General features: G+C 59.8%; 1 protein-coding gene across 2 annotated transcripts; it reads left to right on the forward strand.

Annotated features, from left to right (window-relative positions):
- Positions 1-275: 275 nt before the first annotated feature.
- On the forward strand, positions 276-16,503 carry MCM5 (minichromosome maintenance complex component 5). Of its 2 annotated transcripts, none has more exons than XM_040985247.1 (17): positions 276-342; positions 593-793; positions 1,806-1,932; positions 2,015-2,143; positions 4,377-4,549; positions 5,470-5,625; positions 7,620-7,786; positions 9,056-9,227; positions 9,999-10,110; positions 11,527-11,670; positions 11,923-11,988; positions 12,080-12,256; positions 12,857-12,969; positions 13,444-13,572; positions 14,647-14,789; positions 15,540-15,667; positions 16,280-16,503. In XM_040985247.1, exons 2-17 carry the CDS (start codon positions 627-629, stop codon positions 16,379-16,381), a joined length of 2,205 nt encoding a protein of 734 aa, XP_040841181.1. In that variant the 5' UTR covers positions 276-342; positions 593-626; the 3' UTR covers positions 16,382-16,503. The 2 variants fall into 2 exon arrangements, with proteins under 2 accessions (XP_040841181.1, XP_040841189.1); XM_040985255.1 differs by having other exon boundaries at positions 295-342; positions 619-793.
- Positions 16,504-16,774: the final 271 nt, after the last annotated feature.

A 16,774-nucleotide genomic window follows, 5' to 3' on the forward strand; every position in this document is an offset into this window, starting at 1 on the left:
TTCAGAGAAGTGCAGGCACGCGGCCTCCAGGCGCCGCAGCGCGACCCTGCCAGGCGCGCGCTCCGCCATCTTTGCGCCTCCAGCCCGGCCGCGCCGGCGCCTCCCTCGTCAAAAGTTTCGCGCCAAATTGTCGTGGACACAAGATGGAGTCCCGAAGAAGGCGGGGAGTCTGACGTCATGAACCACATAGCCAATCCGCTTTGGCGTCGGGCTGGGGCGGGACTCTGGTGAACCAATTGGAGCGCAGCGGCCGCGGCGTCCGGACACTGGTTTTTCCCGCGAAACCAGGCTGAGCGTGGACGGACGCGTCTCCTCGGGCGTGTGCGGCTTGAAAAAGGAGAGGTGAGCCCGGTGGGCTTGGGTAGTGACGTCAGGGGGGCCCCCAGCACACATGGTAGGTGGGGGTCGGCGGGCGTCTGCATTTTGTGGCACACTAAGGGTGGAGTAGAGGAGGGTGTTTCCGGAGTTGGGGTCCCGGGAGGCCTAGGGTCCCCCACCTTTGACTAAGGGCGGGTTCCGCCGGACACGCGCCTCCAGGAGCCGGGCCCCGAGCATCCGAGAGAAGGGGGTGCGACACACTGCCTTCCTGCAGGCTCCAGCCGTTTGTTTCCGGGCCAGGTGCAGTCATGTCGGGCTTCGACGATCCCGGTATATTCTACAGCGACAGCTTCGGGGGCGATTCCGCGGCCGACGAGGGGCAGGCCCGCAAGTCGCAGCTGCAGAGGCGTTTCAAGGAGTTTCTGCGGCAATACCGAGTGGGCACCGACCGCACGGGCTTCACTTTCAAGTACAGGTGCGGACCTGCCAAGGGCCCAAATGGCCTATCTGCTCCTAAGGGTCCTTCCCTGTAATGGGCGCGGTACCCACATTCCCTCTGAGTGGGAAGGGTGAATGGTAGTAGGCACTCACATCTTTCATTCATTTCATTCTCCATTTTCTGTTGTTCGGTACCTGCTGCATGCCAGGCACTGGGCTGTGGCACTGAATGAACTGTACAAGGCCCTGCTTGCTCCCAGTCTGTCGTATAGAACCTGTGACATCTCGTTGAGTCTTTGTGGGCCTGACCTTTGTCCCGGGGGATGCAAGGGATGTGAGCGTGCAGGTGCAGTGACCTGTTAGCCTGAAGATCTCCCAGCCTCAGTGTATGTCAGCTCAGGGAGCCCAGCCCCTCCTGCCTGGGTGTGTTGGCGTATCTGTTACTGCTCTGAGCCAGGCCACCAGGCTGGCATTCCAAGGTAGTGCACAGAAGGGGCTGTCGGAGAGGATGTTGGCTCAAGGGAGAACCTCGGGTGTGGAGGGCATTCTAGAAGGAATAGCTTGTGCCCAGGCTGGGGGAGGGCTGCTCTCAGCTGGGGGCTTTCTGCTGGTTCTTGGATGTGAAGGTCGAAGCGCAATGGGAACTGGGGTGCTGTGGGGGTGGAGTGTGCTTGGGGCTCCAGGCTCCAGATGTCTTCTTGGCACAGCAGTCCCACAGGTTGTTCTGTTATAGGGCCTGTGTGGGGGTTGGCACACCACGTGTGCTGCCTGGGGGCCTCCAGGTTTGCGGCCTGTGCCTGGCTAGTCTCCCAGTGGTACATCTGCTGCTGTCCTGCGCGTGTGGGCCTTGCGGTGTTAAATCTCCACCAGCTTCTGCGAGAGCTTCAGCTGGCTCATAGGAAGCCTCTGCAGGGCTCACTGAAGCACCCATTAGCATGGGATGTGTGTCTGGGGAACGGGGTGATAGGGTAGTGGTGTGGCAGATTCCGGGGCACAGGTGCACCTTAGCAGCAGTGACCCTATCTCTGTGCCCTGCCCCGTTCCTGCAGGGATGAGCTCAAACGCCATTACAATCTGGGAGAGTACTGGATTGAGGTGGAGATGGAGGACCTGGCCAGCTTCGATGAGGATCTGGCTGACTACTTGTACAAGCAGCCGGCCGAGCACCTGCAACTGGTGAGTGGACTCCTCTACCGTGCGTCCCAGGGCCGGCTCTGCCCCTGGGGCTGACAGCCCGTGTCCTCCTTGCCCCCCTCAGCTGGAGGAAGCTGCCAAGGAAGTAGCTGACGAGGTGACCCGGCCCCGGCCTGCAGGTGATGAGGCGCTCCAGGACATCCAGGTCATGCTCAAATCGGACGCCAGCCCGTCCAGCATCCGCAGCCTGAAGGTTGGTCCCTCCGAGAGGGTGGGCTCCAGGGTGTGGGGAAGTTGGGAAACAGCAGTGGTGGCACCAGCTGTGTGACTCCAAGCAAGATGCTTGAGCACTCTGAACCTGTTGCTTTTTACTGCAAAGTTCAGCCCTGGGCAGGTGTTTACTGAATTCCTCCTATGGGCAAGGCCTGGAGTTGGGTCCCAGAGAGAGCTTGGTGGCCTCTGCTGTGGTCCCGGATTGAGAAGCTCTCCATGTTGGAGGTAGTAGAAGGAGGTGGCGGGAGAGAGAGGTGCCGAGTCAGGGTGGGACCTCGGGAAGCGATGGAGGAGTCTGAGGAAGTGGCCCCTGAGTGGAGATGGACAGGCAGCTGAGAGGCATTCTGGGCGTGGAGGGGCGCAGCTGTGTGAGCCTGGGTGGAAAGGGCCCCTCCTCTGTGGCTGAATAGCAAGGAAGAAGCGAGGGAGCTTGGCAGGACCGGTATGCTGGTGTTCATGCCTTTGTTTTGGTCAACACATACTTCCCAGCTGGTTGCTGCGTGCCTGGGTCCTGGGCTAGTGGCTCTGCTACAGTGAACAGAACGGGCAGGAGCTGCTCTTGGCTTGTGGTGGGAGAATCAGCCAGGGACTCCATGTAGCCGATTGCAGGTCGTGTCCATGAGGCATGAAGGGAGGACAGCTGGGAGCCATGGCTGAGGCAGATGGATGGTGACTGGAGAAGGTGGCTCTGAGGGATGCTGCTGGCAGTCCAAGGGAGGGCATGCCAGGCCCAGGGAGTGACAGGTGCAAAGGCACCGTGGTGTGGGTAGAGCTGGGTTTAGGGGAACAAGAAAGGCAGTGTGGCCAGTGAACCAGAGCATCGGAGGAAGGAGGTGGAGGGCTGGTTGGCAGGATCTTCTAGGTCTGGATGGAGCTTGAATATTGTGGAGATTTAAATAGGAAAGTGTTCTGACACCACTGTGAAAAGGTGCCCTGCCTGCTGGACCCAAAAAGATCTACAGAACAGACAGGCATGGGCTGTCGGGGAGGAGGTGGGTGGGGTATTGACTGTTGTGTCTTAGGGTTGTGGTGAAAACCCCACGAATTGGGGCATTGATTGGGCTTGGTGGGTTCCCCCGTGGTGCCCAATGTCCCTCCCCCATCATCCCCTGCTTTGCTTTCTTGGATACCGCAGGCCCCTGCAGCACTGCTGGGTCCCTGTCCAGCCTTCGTTGCGTAGTGGGATAGCAGGTTTGTCCCATCTGGGCTATGGCGTGTCCACCACACAAGTCTCTGGACACGAGTGGAACCTGGCTGAGCTTCCCCAGGCCCTGCCCACCTGGAAGTGGTGCTGGATTTGACCACCTTTGGGGCCACCTTTGGCTCTGCCCCAGACTACATTGGCTCCTCCCAGTGTTGGGGGTTCTCAGTGAAGAGTGACCTGCATCCCCTCTCCGCAGATCACCCATCAGGCGTGGCTTTTAGCAGCTAAGACACCCTCGGTCTCCCAGGGCTGTAGTGTCAGAGCCCAGATGTGGGTACCTTTGCCAAGCACTGCCAGTTGGTCAGGTGCAGGTGGTTCCGGCCTCCTTCCTGTACACTCCTCCTCGCAAGGCTGAACTTGGAGCCCCAGAAAGCCCACTAGGAGCGGGAAGGGGAGATGATGTTGGGAACCCTTCTTGCTTGCTTTTCAGCAATATGTTTTGGCCCCTCGGAAGTATAGGGGCTGGTGCTGTGAGCCATACACCTTCACTTGTGTTTAGTCCTCATTCATGTTTTACTTGCCTTTTCCTTTTATTATTTTTTGAAGATTGATGGATCTATTTGAAAGGCAGAGTAACAAGGATGGAGAGAGATCTTCTATCCTCTGCTTTACTTCCCAAATGTCCACAACAACCAGAGTTGGGTCATGCTGAAGCCTGGAGCCAGAAACTCCACCCAGGCTGGGCCAGGCCAAACCAGGAGTCTGGAATTCAGTCTGGCTTCCCACTTGGGTGGGAGGGAACCAGCTGCTGGAACCGTCATCTGTTGCTACCCAGTGTGCACACTGGCAGGAAGCTGGGCTTGGAAGTGGAGCTGGACTCGGGCTCTGTAATGTGTGGGTGGGCTTCCTAACCCCTGGCACAGATGCCCACCTCAGGAGATAATCGTTGTGTTGAGCAGAACTGCAGTCCTCCATAGAGATCTGCCCCACCCCCTCCAGCCCCCTGCCCGGGTCACCCCCCGACCTGTCTACTTAACTAACCAGCGTCCTGTTGATGTGACTCTTGCAGTCGGACATGATGTCCCACCTGGTCAAGATCCCCGGCATTGTCATCGCAGCCTCTGCGGTCCGCGCCAAGGCCACCCGCATCTCCATCCAGTGCCGCAGCTGCCGCAACACCCTCACCAACATCGCCATGCGCCCTGGCCTCGAGGGCTATGCCCTCCCCCGGAAGTGCAACGCGTGAGTGTGTGACTGAGGGGACACAGGAGAGGTGCCCCCGAGTGGAGACAGCAAGGCATGAGGGAGAACGCCACCGCCATCTGCAGCTCCTGGCAGAGACTCCCTAGGACGGCTTTGGGCAGGGCTGGGCCCAGAACTCGCGCCCTGGGTCTGGGGTCATGAACTGGGCGTGGTGTCTCCTTTCACCTGGGTGATTTCTGTCCCCCACCACCAGAACACCCGTGATCTGTGGGGGAAGCTAGGGAATGCATCTCCTGAAAGCTGGGATTTGCTGAGCCAGGTCAGCCTGTGTCACTCAGTCCAAGAACGAAGCCACTTGGCCCTTTAAACCTGCTGTTCCTCCACCTGGGGTTCCCTTCCCTCAGGCCTCCCTGACCCCCATCCTGCTTTGGCTCATGAGCCTTTCCCTTGCACACCGCCCCCCCCGCCCTGCCCTGGCCTGGGGTCATGTTAGCTGGTGACTTGTTGCTGTCGTTTTTAGTCTCTCCTTTGTTAAAACTTGAGCTCTGTGGAGTGGGGACTCTGCACCTGCCACGGTGTCTGGCACACAGTAGGGCTTCTTTGCTGCAGCGTTGACTTGCAGATACTGCCATGGTAGTTGTTGAGTGATGACTCTGTCCTGGAGACCCGGATGCTCAGGATGGTCTTAGAGGTGCCTGGAGTCCTGCAGGAAAGTGTCCTGGGCGTTGGTGATGCGGCCCCTGGGTGCGGCCTACCTGCCTCCTGTCCGCAGGTTCTTGGAGGAGCCAGGCCTCGGGCCCCTGCACTCCCCTGGTTTCCATCCACCATCGAGCGGCCCTGCTTTTAACACCTTCCCCAGCTTTTAACCAAGTAGCCTTAAACTGCCATTTACCACATCTCACTGGTGACCACGATGGCCGTGCCCTGCCTCTGGGTAATTCTTCTTCCTTCCCACTCAGGGATCAGACAGGGCGCCCCAGCTGCCCACTGGACCCCTACTTCATCATGCCTGACAAGTGCAAGTGCGTGGACTTCCAGACACTGAAGCTGCAGGAGCTGCCCGATGCCGTGCCCCACGGCGAGATGCCCAGGCACATGCAGCTGTACTGTGACAGGTGAGGGCCTCGGCGTGCTGGGGGCAGGGCAGCTGGCTCCTCGTGGGACATGTGCTCTGCGCTTGGTGCTGGCACAGATTCCTGTGTGTTTGGGTTCCCTGTGATCTGCATGGGCACCTCAGCCACGCGTAGAAGGTGAACTAACCTGTGAGAGGTTACATCAGCAGTGAGCTTGACCACAAGTGGAGCAGCTGGGACTAGAACCAGTACTCAAGGGATGCCAGTGGACCTGGCGTGATGGCTCAGTGGCTAAATCCTCACCTTGCACACACTGGGATCCTGTGTGGGTGCCAGTTCATGTCCCGTCTGTTCTGTTTCCCATCCAGCTCCCTGCTTGTGGCCCAGAAAGGTCATAGAGGATGCCCCAAAGCCGTGGGACCCTGCACTCACGTAGGAGACCTGGAGGAAGTTCCTGGCTCCTGGCTTTGGATCAGCTCAGCTCTAGCCCTTGTGGCCATTTGGGGAGTGAACTAGTAGATGGAAGATCTTTCTGTCCTTTTCCCTTTAAATCTGCCTTTCCAGTAAGAGTAAAATAAATCTTAAAAAAAAAAAGGGAGGGGTGCCAGCACTGCAGATGATGACTTAACCCACTACACCACACCATTGACCCCCAGAATTATGGATTTTTTTGGAAAGGTAGAGTACTTGATAAAGAGATCTTCCATTTGTTGCTTTCCTGGAACCAACGGGTCCATGGCTGGCCCAGGCTGTAGCTAAGGTCCAGGAACAGTCCATCTTCATTTCTCTTGTGACACAGACGCTTGAAACAGCACCCTCTGCTCCGCGGGCACATTCATAGGGAGCTGGAGCAGAGGTGGAGTAGCTGGGTCTTGAACTGGTGCTCTGACTTGGGATGCAGGCACCAGCGATGGTAGCTTAACATGCTGTGCCATAACGCTGGTTCCCCCCAAAACCTGCCCAGACACATACACACCAGAATTCTTAGTCTGGGCATGCAAACCCTGAAGTGGGGTGGTGTGTGTATGTGTGTATGTTTATGTGTGTGTGTGCTGTGAATGTAATTGTTTCTGAGGGGTGGATACATAGCTGTGCTAAGCTTGGTCAAGGCAATACACTGTAGGGGGAGACCCTCGGAAAGGTCTGTGCTGGGTCAGTTTCCTCTTAGTGCGTGGGCTCAGGACTGGGGGTCTGCCTCTCACAGGGGCTCTGCAACTCCCCGCCAGGTCTGCCTCTCACAGGGGCTCTGCAACTCCCCGCCAGGTGTTAGCACAATTCCCAGATGCACACGAGGTGCCTGGCACGGCTGTGGGCATCCTGCAGGCAGCCAGTCAGTCCGGGAAGCTTAGGTGTCTGGAGGCTGTGGGGTGTTCCCAGTGACGGCACGTGCTTTTGTGGAGCGTGGCCCTCGGTGGCTGCAAGCACGTGGATACTGCTGCCTCCCCGGTGCCATAGGTCTTGAAGCAGATCAAATTACTTGATCCTTCTGCCCGGCTCAGAGAGGTGCAGTGACTCCTCTGGGGACACACAGCTTCCAGGTGTTGTTGGCACACCCCACCACGGCTCTGGTGCTGGATACCTGGGTGCTTTGCCTTTCAACATCTTATCTGTAACAGAGAAAAGGCCAAGGGCAGGTTGACCAGGCCAAGCTCGAGCTCGGGGCCATGCAGCGGTGGGATGGGGAGGGGCCCTTGCATAGGAGCCTGGGAGGAAGGAAGAGGTGGCGGGGAGGGGTCTGCATGACCACCGTAATGTAAGGGCAGAAGCCACAAGATGGCCCGGGAGTACAGCCAGTGTGACAGAAGGACACTAACATTCAGAGAGACGGTCAGCCCACCGCTGTCCACCCTCTGCACAGCCGGGCCATCTGAGGCTTGGGGTTGGTAGTCGGGGGTGGGGGGGAGCCCGCTATCTGGGGATGGGGTCGGCTAGGGGGCGGCGTCTAGGCAGAATTGCTAAGGTGAGCGTTGTGGGACCAGGTGGACGAGGCACTTTCTGTCCCCATGATAATCTTTTCTGTCGTGCTGTCTTGTCAGGTACCTGTGTGACAAGGTGGTCCCTGGGAACAGGGTCACCATCATGGGCATCTACTCCATCAAGAAGTTTGGCCTGACCTCCAACAGGGGCCGTGACAGGGTTGGTGTGGGTATCCGGAGCTCCTACATCCGGGTCCTGGGCATCCAAGTGGACACAGATGGCTCTGGTGAGTCTTTCTGAGGGCACAGCTCAGTGCCTCATGAGGGGTAGCCCAGCAGCCCTGTGTCATTCATGGCATCGTGATAGCAGGCAAACGTTTTGACTCGGCACTGCTCTGCCCCGCACCCACCCCCCGTCTGTTCATCCTAGCTGTGGTCCCTGGGCAAAGGGTCTAAGGTCAGACTCCAGGCACATCTTGCGGGGCTGCACATCCACACCACGGCGGCCGCTGGGAAATGCAGGGCTCTAGGGGAAGGGCCTGGGGTGTAGTTGAAGGCAGACTGTCCGCTTGCCAGAGAGGGAGGAGGTGGGGCTGGGCCTTGGGCGAGGGTGATGGGCGGGACGCATGTTCTAGGCAGAGAAGGGCCCGTGTGAGCTGGGGGTCGTCTGCCCTGGCTGGCCTGCTGAATGGTGCACGCAGGGCTGTGGGAGTCAGATCCGGCTGGGGTGCTGGGGACCCTGAACGCGCAGTTTGGGTGGAGGGCTTGTGCTCCTGCCCGAGGATGGTGGTGGCCACGGTGAGGGATTCCAGACTTTGTGGCCCTGTGGCTGCGGTCACTGGCTGGAAGGACCGGCTTTGCCAGGCCCAGGCCTGTTCACCTTGACTCCCCGCGGAGTCACGGCCATCGGGGAGAGGCTTCCTCCTCGCTGCTGGTCTGCACCTTTCCCTCTTGTGCCCGGCTTCTAGACTTCTCTGCTCATCTGCTGGCTTGTCTACAGCCCTGTCCAAAGGCCTCTCGGATTTACCATGGCTAGATCTGCACTCACTTCCCATGCTGTCCAACTGGCTCATCAGCCTTCCCACCGTGCCTCTTGCTGTCGCTTCCATTGTCCAGTCAGTAGCGGTGACCCTGACTGGTCATCCCAGCCCTTGTCCCTCTGTCCTTGGATCACTGTCAGGCTGCCCCTTGGGTTCCCCTTTCTTCTCCCTGTCCTCTCTGTTCCCCAGAAAGTCAGAGGGGGCGATGCCGTCGTAACCAGACACCTGTCAGTCCTTAGCTGGAGTGGATCTATCCCTCTTGGCAAAGGGGAGACTTGGCCAGTGGTCCCCAAGATCTTGCCTGCTGGTTCCTCAGACCCACCCTCCCCTTTCCCCCACGCCTTTCCTGGAACCCTCTGGGCCTACTGTTGAGCAGTTGGGGAAGGGGGCTGTGGGGCAGCGTTGGGGACCTCTGTGCAGCTTGAGGAGTGCTGTCCTGAGGGGTCCCTGAGCTGGGGTTGGGCAGGAGGAGGAGCCCCTCTCACCTAGTCCCCATCTGCTTGCCCACCCGCCCAGGCCGCAGCTTTGTGGGGTCTGTGAGCCCGCAGGAGGAGGAAGAGTTCCGTCGCCTGGCTGCCCTCCCCAACGTCTACGAGCTCATCTCCAAGAGCATCGCCCCCTCCATCTTTGGGGGCACGGACATGAAGAAGGCCATTGCCTGCCTGCTCTTTGGGGGCTCCCGAAAGAGGTACGTGTGAGTCAGGGGGCCCTCAGGACAGCTGTCAGCCTGTTGGGACTGCATGCTTTTTCCCTTGTCCCAGGTCCCTCGGGTCACTGCCAGTCCCCAGGCTTGCTGTCAGCCAGTGGGGGTGCTCAGAGCTGCTCAGGCCTGGCCAGGGGCTCGCACTGGGACACCTGGCAAGGACTGCAGGGGAGTGCTGGGCGTAGAATCGGGAGTGGGAAGGGAGTCTGCTGCCTCCTTGCTGTGTGACCTTGTGGGAGGGACCCCACCTCTCTGAGTGCAGCCTTCTGCATGGAGCACGGGAAAGCTAATGAAGCTGTGGCAGAGACACGAGCAGCAGAAAGGGTGACGGAAGCGCTGCCGTTGACCGTGTCTCACGGTGCGCCGAGCACTTGGATAACTAATCTAGTCATGACCAGAACCTTTAAGAAAAGGAAAGAGAATTGGCTATTGCACCCATTTTATTGAAGAGGAAATTGAGGTATAGAGAGCTAGAGGGACTTGATTCTAGGTGCCCGTGGTAGAGCCAGGAGCCTGTCCCTGACTCTGCTCAGCCATGGGTCTGTCTGGCACTGGGGAGGAGCTTGCAGAGTGTCTGAGCACAGGTGTCCCTTCCCGGGAGGAGAGCTGGGCTGCATGTACCAGGGCCAGGGCCCCACAGAGCTGGAGTCTTTCTGCCTGCTCTGAGGCCCACGGGAGGGTAGGGGAGCTGACTCAGCCCCAACTCCGGGAGCCCTGGTGGCGTCTTACCTTGTCAACCTGCGTCTCCTCCCTCAGGCTCCCTGATGGACTCACTCGCCGAGGAGACATCAACCTGCTGATGCTGGGGGACCCCGGCACGGCCAAGTCCCAGCTCCTGAAGTTTGTGGAGAAGTGCTCCCCCATAGGAGTGAGTGTCTTACATTAACCTCCTGTCACCTGGGCTGTCCCAGCCAGGAGGCAGCTGTGAGCCAGTACTGGGGTCCCCGGGTTGCCCAGGTAACCTGGCTCACCTACAGTCCCCGCTTCGTTCCTCTGCCCGATGGCAGAAAGGGTGATAGGAGGAAGGGAACCAGCAGGTGGCGGGTGGCGGGTAGCGGGTAGCGGGTGAGCGCAGAGAGCCGAGAGGACAGAGTCGGGCTGGCCATGACCTGGCTGTGTGCTCCACCTCCTGAGATGTGGGCCAAACAGTGATGCTGTTAGCAACAGCCTGTAAGGTCAAGGGCCCGCACTGCCCAAGGTGCTCACACCTGTCGCTCACTCTCATTACCCTTGTTGGCTGGGGAGGCTAAGGGACAGAGGGGTCAGGGTCGTGCCCAGGTTGCCACTGCTGCTGAGCGCTGGAGCGGGGGCTGCACCCATGATGGGCACAGGACGGGGCTGCCCAGCAGGTGGTGACCTTGGGGTGGGGGACGAGCTATGCGCCATGCTGTCCCCACTGGCCCTGTCCAGTGGAACTAGCTTGTGAACTGTAACTATTATCTAATTTTTTAAATTTGCTAGTAGCTAGAAAAAAGTAGAGAAAAAGGAGAAATTAGTACTCACAATATATACTCACTACATCTAAAGTAGTTAATATATAGTTTACTAGTTTTTTTTTAGCTAATTTACTCTTGTATGCCGTGGTTCACTCTCCAGGTGTCTGCACTGGCCAGGCAGGCAGGGCCAGGCCACAGCCAGCAGCTTCACCTGGGTCTCCAACGTGGGTGCAGGGCCCAAACATTTATATCATCCTCTGCTGCTTTCCCAAGCGTAGTATCAAGGATCCGGGTTGGAAATGGAGCAGCCACAATGTGAATCGGTGCCCTTAAGGGGTGCTAGCACTGCAGGCAGAGGTTTCAGCTGCTATGTCACAATGGTGACCTCTAACATACAGCTTAATGTCAAGAAAAAAAATCTGTGATTTTGATTTTTTTTGTGTAACCTGTGTCTTACACTTAACACACATCTCATTTGGGACTTGCCCTGCTTCCAGGGCTAAGTGGCCATGTGGTGGCACACAGGTGACAAGAAACTCAGTGGGGCTGGCCTTTCCTTGGAGCCCAGAGTCCCGCTCCAGGCCCTGAGGCCGGCTTGGCATGGGTCTCCTCGCCTCTGGGCCTCCGTGTGTGCCTCTGTGGGCCAGGCCTTTGCAGGCAATGGCACAGCTCAGCTGAACTCAGCAGGTGACTCCCCCTCAAGAGGAGAGCTAGAGCAGCTGGAGGCCCAGACGGCCTCCCTTGCAGGAACGGGAGCACGGTGTTGGAATCTGGCCTTATCCTCAGCAGCCGGCTTGGCCGCGTCACAGCTGCCCTGGGCCCTAACGCCTGCCCTGCCCCTCCCCTAGGTGTACACATCTGGCAAGGGCAGCAGCGCAGCTGGCCTGACGGCCTCGGTCATGAGGGACCCCTCGTCCCGGAACTTCATCATGGAGGGCGGAGCCATGGTCCTGGCTGATGGGGGCGTCGTGTGCATTGACGAGTTTGACAAGGTGAGCGGTGAATGAACGCTGGGTGGCTCAGCATGGTCGCGGCCTGCACTTGGCCGGCAGAAGGCCCCTGTGACCTGGGAGATGGGCATTCGGTCCTGGGCTCCGCAGAGGTGAGCCAAGTCCACCCAGCTGTCACTGGGCTTGGGGGTGGCCCCGTTTCCCTGTCGGCGTGGTGTGGGGTGAGTTCTTTGGGTGGTCGCTGCCGCTCGCCCCCTGCCCGGGCAGCTCCGACGGATGTCTCTCCCATCCCAGATGCGAGAAGATGACCGCGTGGCCATCCACGAGGCCATGGAGCAACAGACCATCTCCCTCGCCAAGGTGAGCACCCTCCCCCGCAGGCTGCCGGCTGGCCGTGCCCGAGTCCTGGTGGTCCCTGAGGGTCTGCTTCTCCCACCTTATGCCCCCTCAGGCTGGGATCACCACGACCCTGAACTCCCGCTGCTCCGTCCTGGCTGCCGCCAATTCCGTGTTCGGCCGCTGGGACGAGACCAAGGGGGAGGACAACATCGACTTCATGCCCACCATCTTGTCCCGTTTCGACATGATCTTCATCGTCAAGGACGAGCACAACGAGGAGAGGGACGTGGTGCGTGTGGGGGCGGGGGTCCACAATGAGAGGGATGTGGTGTGTCGGGGGTGGGGTCCACAATGAGAGGGACGTGTGCGTGGGGGTGTTCCAGGGGCTGTGGAGGCCTGGCCCGTTACACAGGAACAGGGGAGCTGGCCTGGGTTAGCAGTAGGAGAGTGTGGTTCTACTGTTGTATTTCTGAGCGGAAAGAACTCAGCCCCACCCCGGGGCCTGGACCCGGGTCATCAACGCTGCTCCACTTTGCTTCTGTTGGGGTGACTGGGGAGAGTTTTGTGGTGACAAAAACAGAGTCCCCTTAGCTTCCAGCTTAACAGCCCCCGGGGAAAGGAGGCTGATGTCCGCCAGTTCTAACTGCAGCCTCAGGGTGAAATCGGGGCTGGACAGAGGCAGAGGCCATCCCTTGGGGCAGACATGACTCCCACCCAATGGTGGGCAGGCGGAGCCTGGGTGGGAGCCATGAGGAAGGGGAAGTGCTCTGAGGGAGAGGGCAAGCATGCCTTGGTCTGAGCACCTGCCGTGCCCCAGCATCCCTGCCTGCCTGAGCTCTGGGTTGGAGCCCTGAGGGAGGAGCTGACCCAGCAAACCCCGTGCCCCTAGATGCTGGCCAAACACGTCATCACGCTGCACGTGAGTGCGCTCACGCAGACGCAGGCCGTGGAGGGGGAGATCGACCTGACCAAGCTGAAGAAGTTCATCGCCTACTGCCGGGCGTGAGTGCTGGCCAAGGGGCCGCGCTGTTGGGCTTCCCACCCCGGGCCCCCCTCACGTGACACTGTTCTTTCTGGTTGTTCATTGAAGAGGCGGAAAGCCTCTCTCACTGGTTCACTTCCTAGATGCCTGCAGCGCCCAGGGCTGTCCTCGGTGCCAGTGCGTGTAACCTTGGTGGTGGGAGTGGGCTTCCTCCCTTCTGGGCCTCGGGCTGTGGAGCCCACCCTTCAGTGAGCCTGTTACTGCTAATGGTGGGAACATGACGCCCCCCAGTGTGGCTGTGAGGAAGGCAGGCATCGCCCTGTGCTTCTGCCCGTGCCAGCTCTGGTTTCACACACAGCTCTTTCCAATGAATGCCTGCACCATGTGAACAGGTGGCGGTGGTGTGGTGGAATGCATATGTGTAAGCTGGCAGAGGGCCGGGGCGGGCTGGGTGCCCCGGGCCTCCCCCTCCCAGCCTCACTGTCCTCATGTAGGAAGTGCGGCCCGCGGCTGTCGGCAGAGGCTGCAGAGAAGCTCAAGAACCGCTACATCCTCATGCGGAGCGGGGCCCGCCAGCACGAGAGGGACAGTGACCGCCGCTCCAGCATCCCCATCACCGTGCGGTGAGCCCGTGGGCAGGGCTGGGTCACAGAGCCTCGCGTTAGAGCAGGGTGCGCCCGGCAGCCAGGGCCCAGTGCGGGTCCCTGCAAGGCGGGGGCAGGAGGAGGCCCTTAAGAGCATGCGCCCAGGTATCCTCCTTGTATTTCTTGAATTGCTTAGTCCTAGGGAAACCTGGCCCAGTGGGGGCGCAGTCTGAGGCCGAGGGAAGTAATCCAGGCCAGCGAATTGAGAGTGGGGGTTCCAGCCTGTGGGCCTCTACCTTCTTGAAGATGTAGTGATCTGCAAGTCGGAGTCACAGGGAGACAGAGAAAGACTGCCACCTGCTGGTACCCTTTGCAAATGCCCACAACAGATGAGGCTGGGTGGGATGGAAGCCGGGCCCCAGCTGGGGCGCCCAAGGAGGTGGCAGGGGCCAGGATTTGGGCTGTCATCTCTTCCCTCCCGGCTGTGTTAGCGGGAAACTGAATCAGACATAGAGCAGCTGGAATTGGGGGTGCAGGAGTGCCACAGGGCGCCCTCCCCTGCCGCCCCCACAATGTCTGCCCCTGGGCTTCGACTTTCTCGGCTCCTCCTTCTCAGGATTGATAGGGTTAATCTGCCCTCCAGCCCTGATTGGTTACAAGTGGATTTGGCTGTGCAAAGTAGCTTAGGAGAATTGGAAGTTTATTTCCGTCTTGTGTAAAATGTCTGGAGGTTAATGGTACAGGGTCGGGGTGAGACGGTTCTGCAGGCGCAGCCTGCCCGTTGTTCAAGCTGGCTGTGGGATGCCAGCCATCACTGCCATGTCCCAGGCAGTGGGAGTAGAGGGGGCAGAGAGCATGACCTTTGAAGGACCCACCCTGAAACTTCTGTGGGACGCCTGGACTGGCAATTTAGTGGCCACAACCTGGGTCACACGAACTTAGCCAAAAGGGGCTGGGAAGTGCCTGGGGGTTGGGATGCTAGGTGCTAGATTACCGTGAAGATGGGGGTCACCGGTGGTCCCCCCTGCAGTCATGCTCCCCGGGACAAGCAGCTGGCACGTGTCAGGGGACAAGTGGGCTGAGACCACGCTGAGCGCCTCACTGCGCCCACAGGCAGCTGGAAGCCATCGTGCGCATCGCTGAGGCCCTCAGCAAGATGAAGCTGCAGCCTTTCGCCACGGAGGCCGACGTGGAGGAGGCTCTGAGGCTCTTCCAGGTATCCACGTTGGATGCTGCCTTGTCCGGCACCCTGTCAGGTGAGCAGGTCGGGTAAACCCCATTTGTACGAGACAGCAGGGCCGGGGTGTTGGTGAAGGAGGGGGCTCTGTTCCCAGCAGGCAGGTCTCTCTGAGGTGCCTGATGTGTGAGGTGAACCAGGTGGTGCGAATGCCCCGTATCAGTAACCCGGTGAGGGGTGGCTCGCCCAGCCCAGGTCGGAGACAGAGAGCCCCTTGCTTGTGGAGGGTCCTGGGGCCCTGAAGAGCTGGCTCTCCCACACACGTCACTGGCAGGCACCCTCCATATTGACCCTGCTCGGGACACTTTCCTGCTGCCCCCTCCAGCCCTGTAGGACCCGGCACCATCCCTGTGGCTCAGTGGGAGGACCCGGTGCCACCCCTCCGGCTCTGTGAGACCCGGTGCTTCCCTTCCAGCCTGGCGGGATCTGGTCTTAGAGCTGCTGAAACTATCCTGCTTAGGCGTGGCGTTCTCCCTGGGGCAGCTCCTGTCCCTCCTGCAGGACTCTGGTGACCGCTCATGTCACCAGGATCAGCGAAGTTGCCCTGGCCCCCAGAGGTGACACACACAAGTCGGCCTTTGTGCCCTGTCACCTGGCACGTTCTTCCCGCGCACTGCCCAGTCAGGCCCTTGCCAACCCCGACCAGCTCCAGTCTTCTTTGTCCGATGTCCTCCTGTCTGGGCTGGCTCAGGCCACCCTCCCTGGGGGCAGCCTGGGGCCCCTGGCAACCCTGGGCCGCATTCACCTTGCGTCTCCTGTCCACTTGCAGGGGTGGAGGGCTTCACCAGCCAGGAGGACCAGGAGATGCTGAGCCGCATCGAGAAGCAGCTCAAGCGCCGCTTCGCCATTGGCTCGCAGGTGTCGGAGCACAGCATCATCCAGGACTTCATCAAGCAGGTGGGCCTTCCCTGGGAGGTGGCTGCAGGGTGTGGGGACTCCAGGTCTCCATGGCCCGGCTCCTGTCCACATGGCTCAGCAGGAGGGCCTGGGGTGCTGTGTGGAGGGAGCGCCAATTTTTGACATAGCCCCGTGCCAGCCACCCTCCTTCCCCAGGACTGCTTCCGTGAGGGGCGAGGGTGTATTTTTAGTTTCATCAAGGGGACTGGGTGGAGATGCAGCTGGGTCCCCTCTGCTCGCTCTTCACGGGGTTGAGGTAGGCTTCTTGCTGCTTGGGGAAGGGACTATGGACCCTGCAGAGATGGAGTGTTCCAGATTCCCTGAAGAACCTGTCACCTCCCAGGTCACAAGGGCAAGGCCAAGTTTGCCATTGGCATCTCGGAGAGGGCTGTGGTATGGAAGGTGGTGGCACTCTGTGGGAGAGCAGGCTGACGGAGGTCGGGAACTGGGAGCTGGAGCACCAGGGGAGAGCATCAGTCCCAGTTCTTAGGCCCGAGAACAACCTGTGGGAGCCAGCCTGGGATCAGAGGGCACCAGGAGGGGAAGCCCTTGGGGCAGGATCTGCGTGGGCCTCCCAGGCGATGCTCCTGCAGCCAGCCGTGCCCCCCACAGAAATACCCGGAGCACGCCATCCACAAGGTGCTGCAGCTCATGCTGCGACGGGGTGAGATCCAGCACCGCATGCAGCGCAAGGTCCTCTACCGCCTCAAATGAGCCTGCACCTGTGCCCGCCCTGCCCGCCGCCTCCCCTGCGCCCTCCTCGCCGCCAGCGACACCCTCCATCGCTGTTCTCAGGAGTGTGCTTTTGAATCTGTTGAGCTAATAAAGAACAGTGTGTTTGGATATCTGGGCTTGTGCATGTAGTGGCCTGTTAGTCCCCTAACCCTGCCGGAGGGTGCTGGTGTCAGGAAGCCACACCTCCCGTTAGTCCCCTAACCCTGCTGGGGTTGGTGAGGCAGCTGTTGGAGAGCCACACACCTCCCTTTAGTCCCCCAACCTTGCTGGGGGTGTGACTGTCGGGGAGCCACAGAGCTCCCGTCTCCCACCTGGTCTGGCACATGGCCACCGGGCAGGCCCCGAGTTCTGCACAGCAGTGTGTTGGTCTTT

The sequence above is a fragment of the Ochotona curzoniae genome, unplaced genomic scaffold (genome assembly GCF_017591425.1).
Source record: "Ochotona curzoniae isolate NIBS_2020 unplaced genomic scaffold, NIBS_Ocur_1.0 contig_1014, whole genome shotgun sequence".
Lineage (NCBI taxonomy): Eukaryota > Metazoa > Chordata > Mammalia > Lagomorpha > Ochotonidae > Ochotona > Ochotona curzoniae.

Coding starts and splice junctions, on each gene's coding strand:
- MCM5 (XM_040985247.1), top strand. CDS start 627: ATGTCGGGCTTCGACGATCCCGGTATATTCTACAGCGACAGCTTCGGG. Junction 7,787..9,055: donor AGTGGACACAGATGGCTCTG/GTGAGTCTTTCT, acceptor CCACCCGCCCAG/GCCGCAGCTTTGTGGGGTCT. Junction 11,989..12,079: donor AGACCATCTCCCTCGCCAAG/GTGAGCACCCTC, acceptor ATGCCCCCTCAG/GCTGGGATCACCACGACCCT.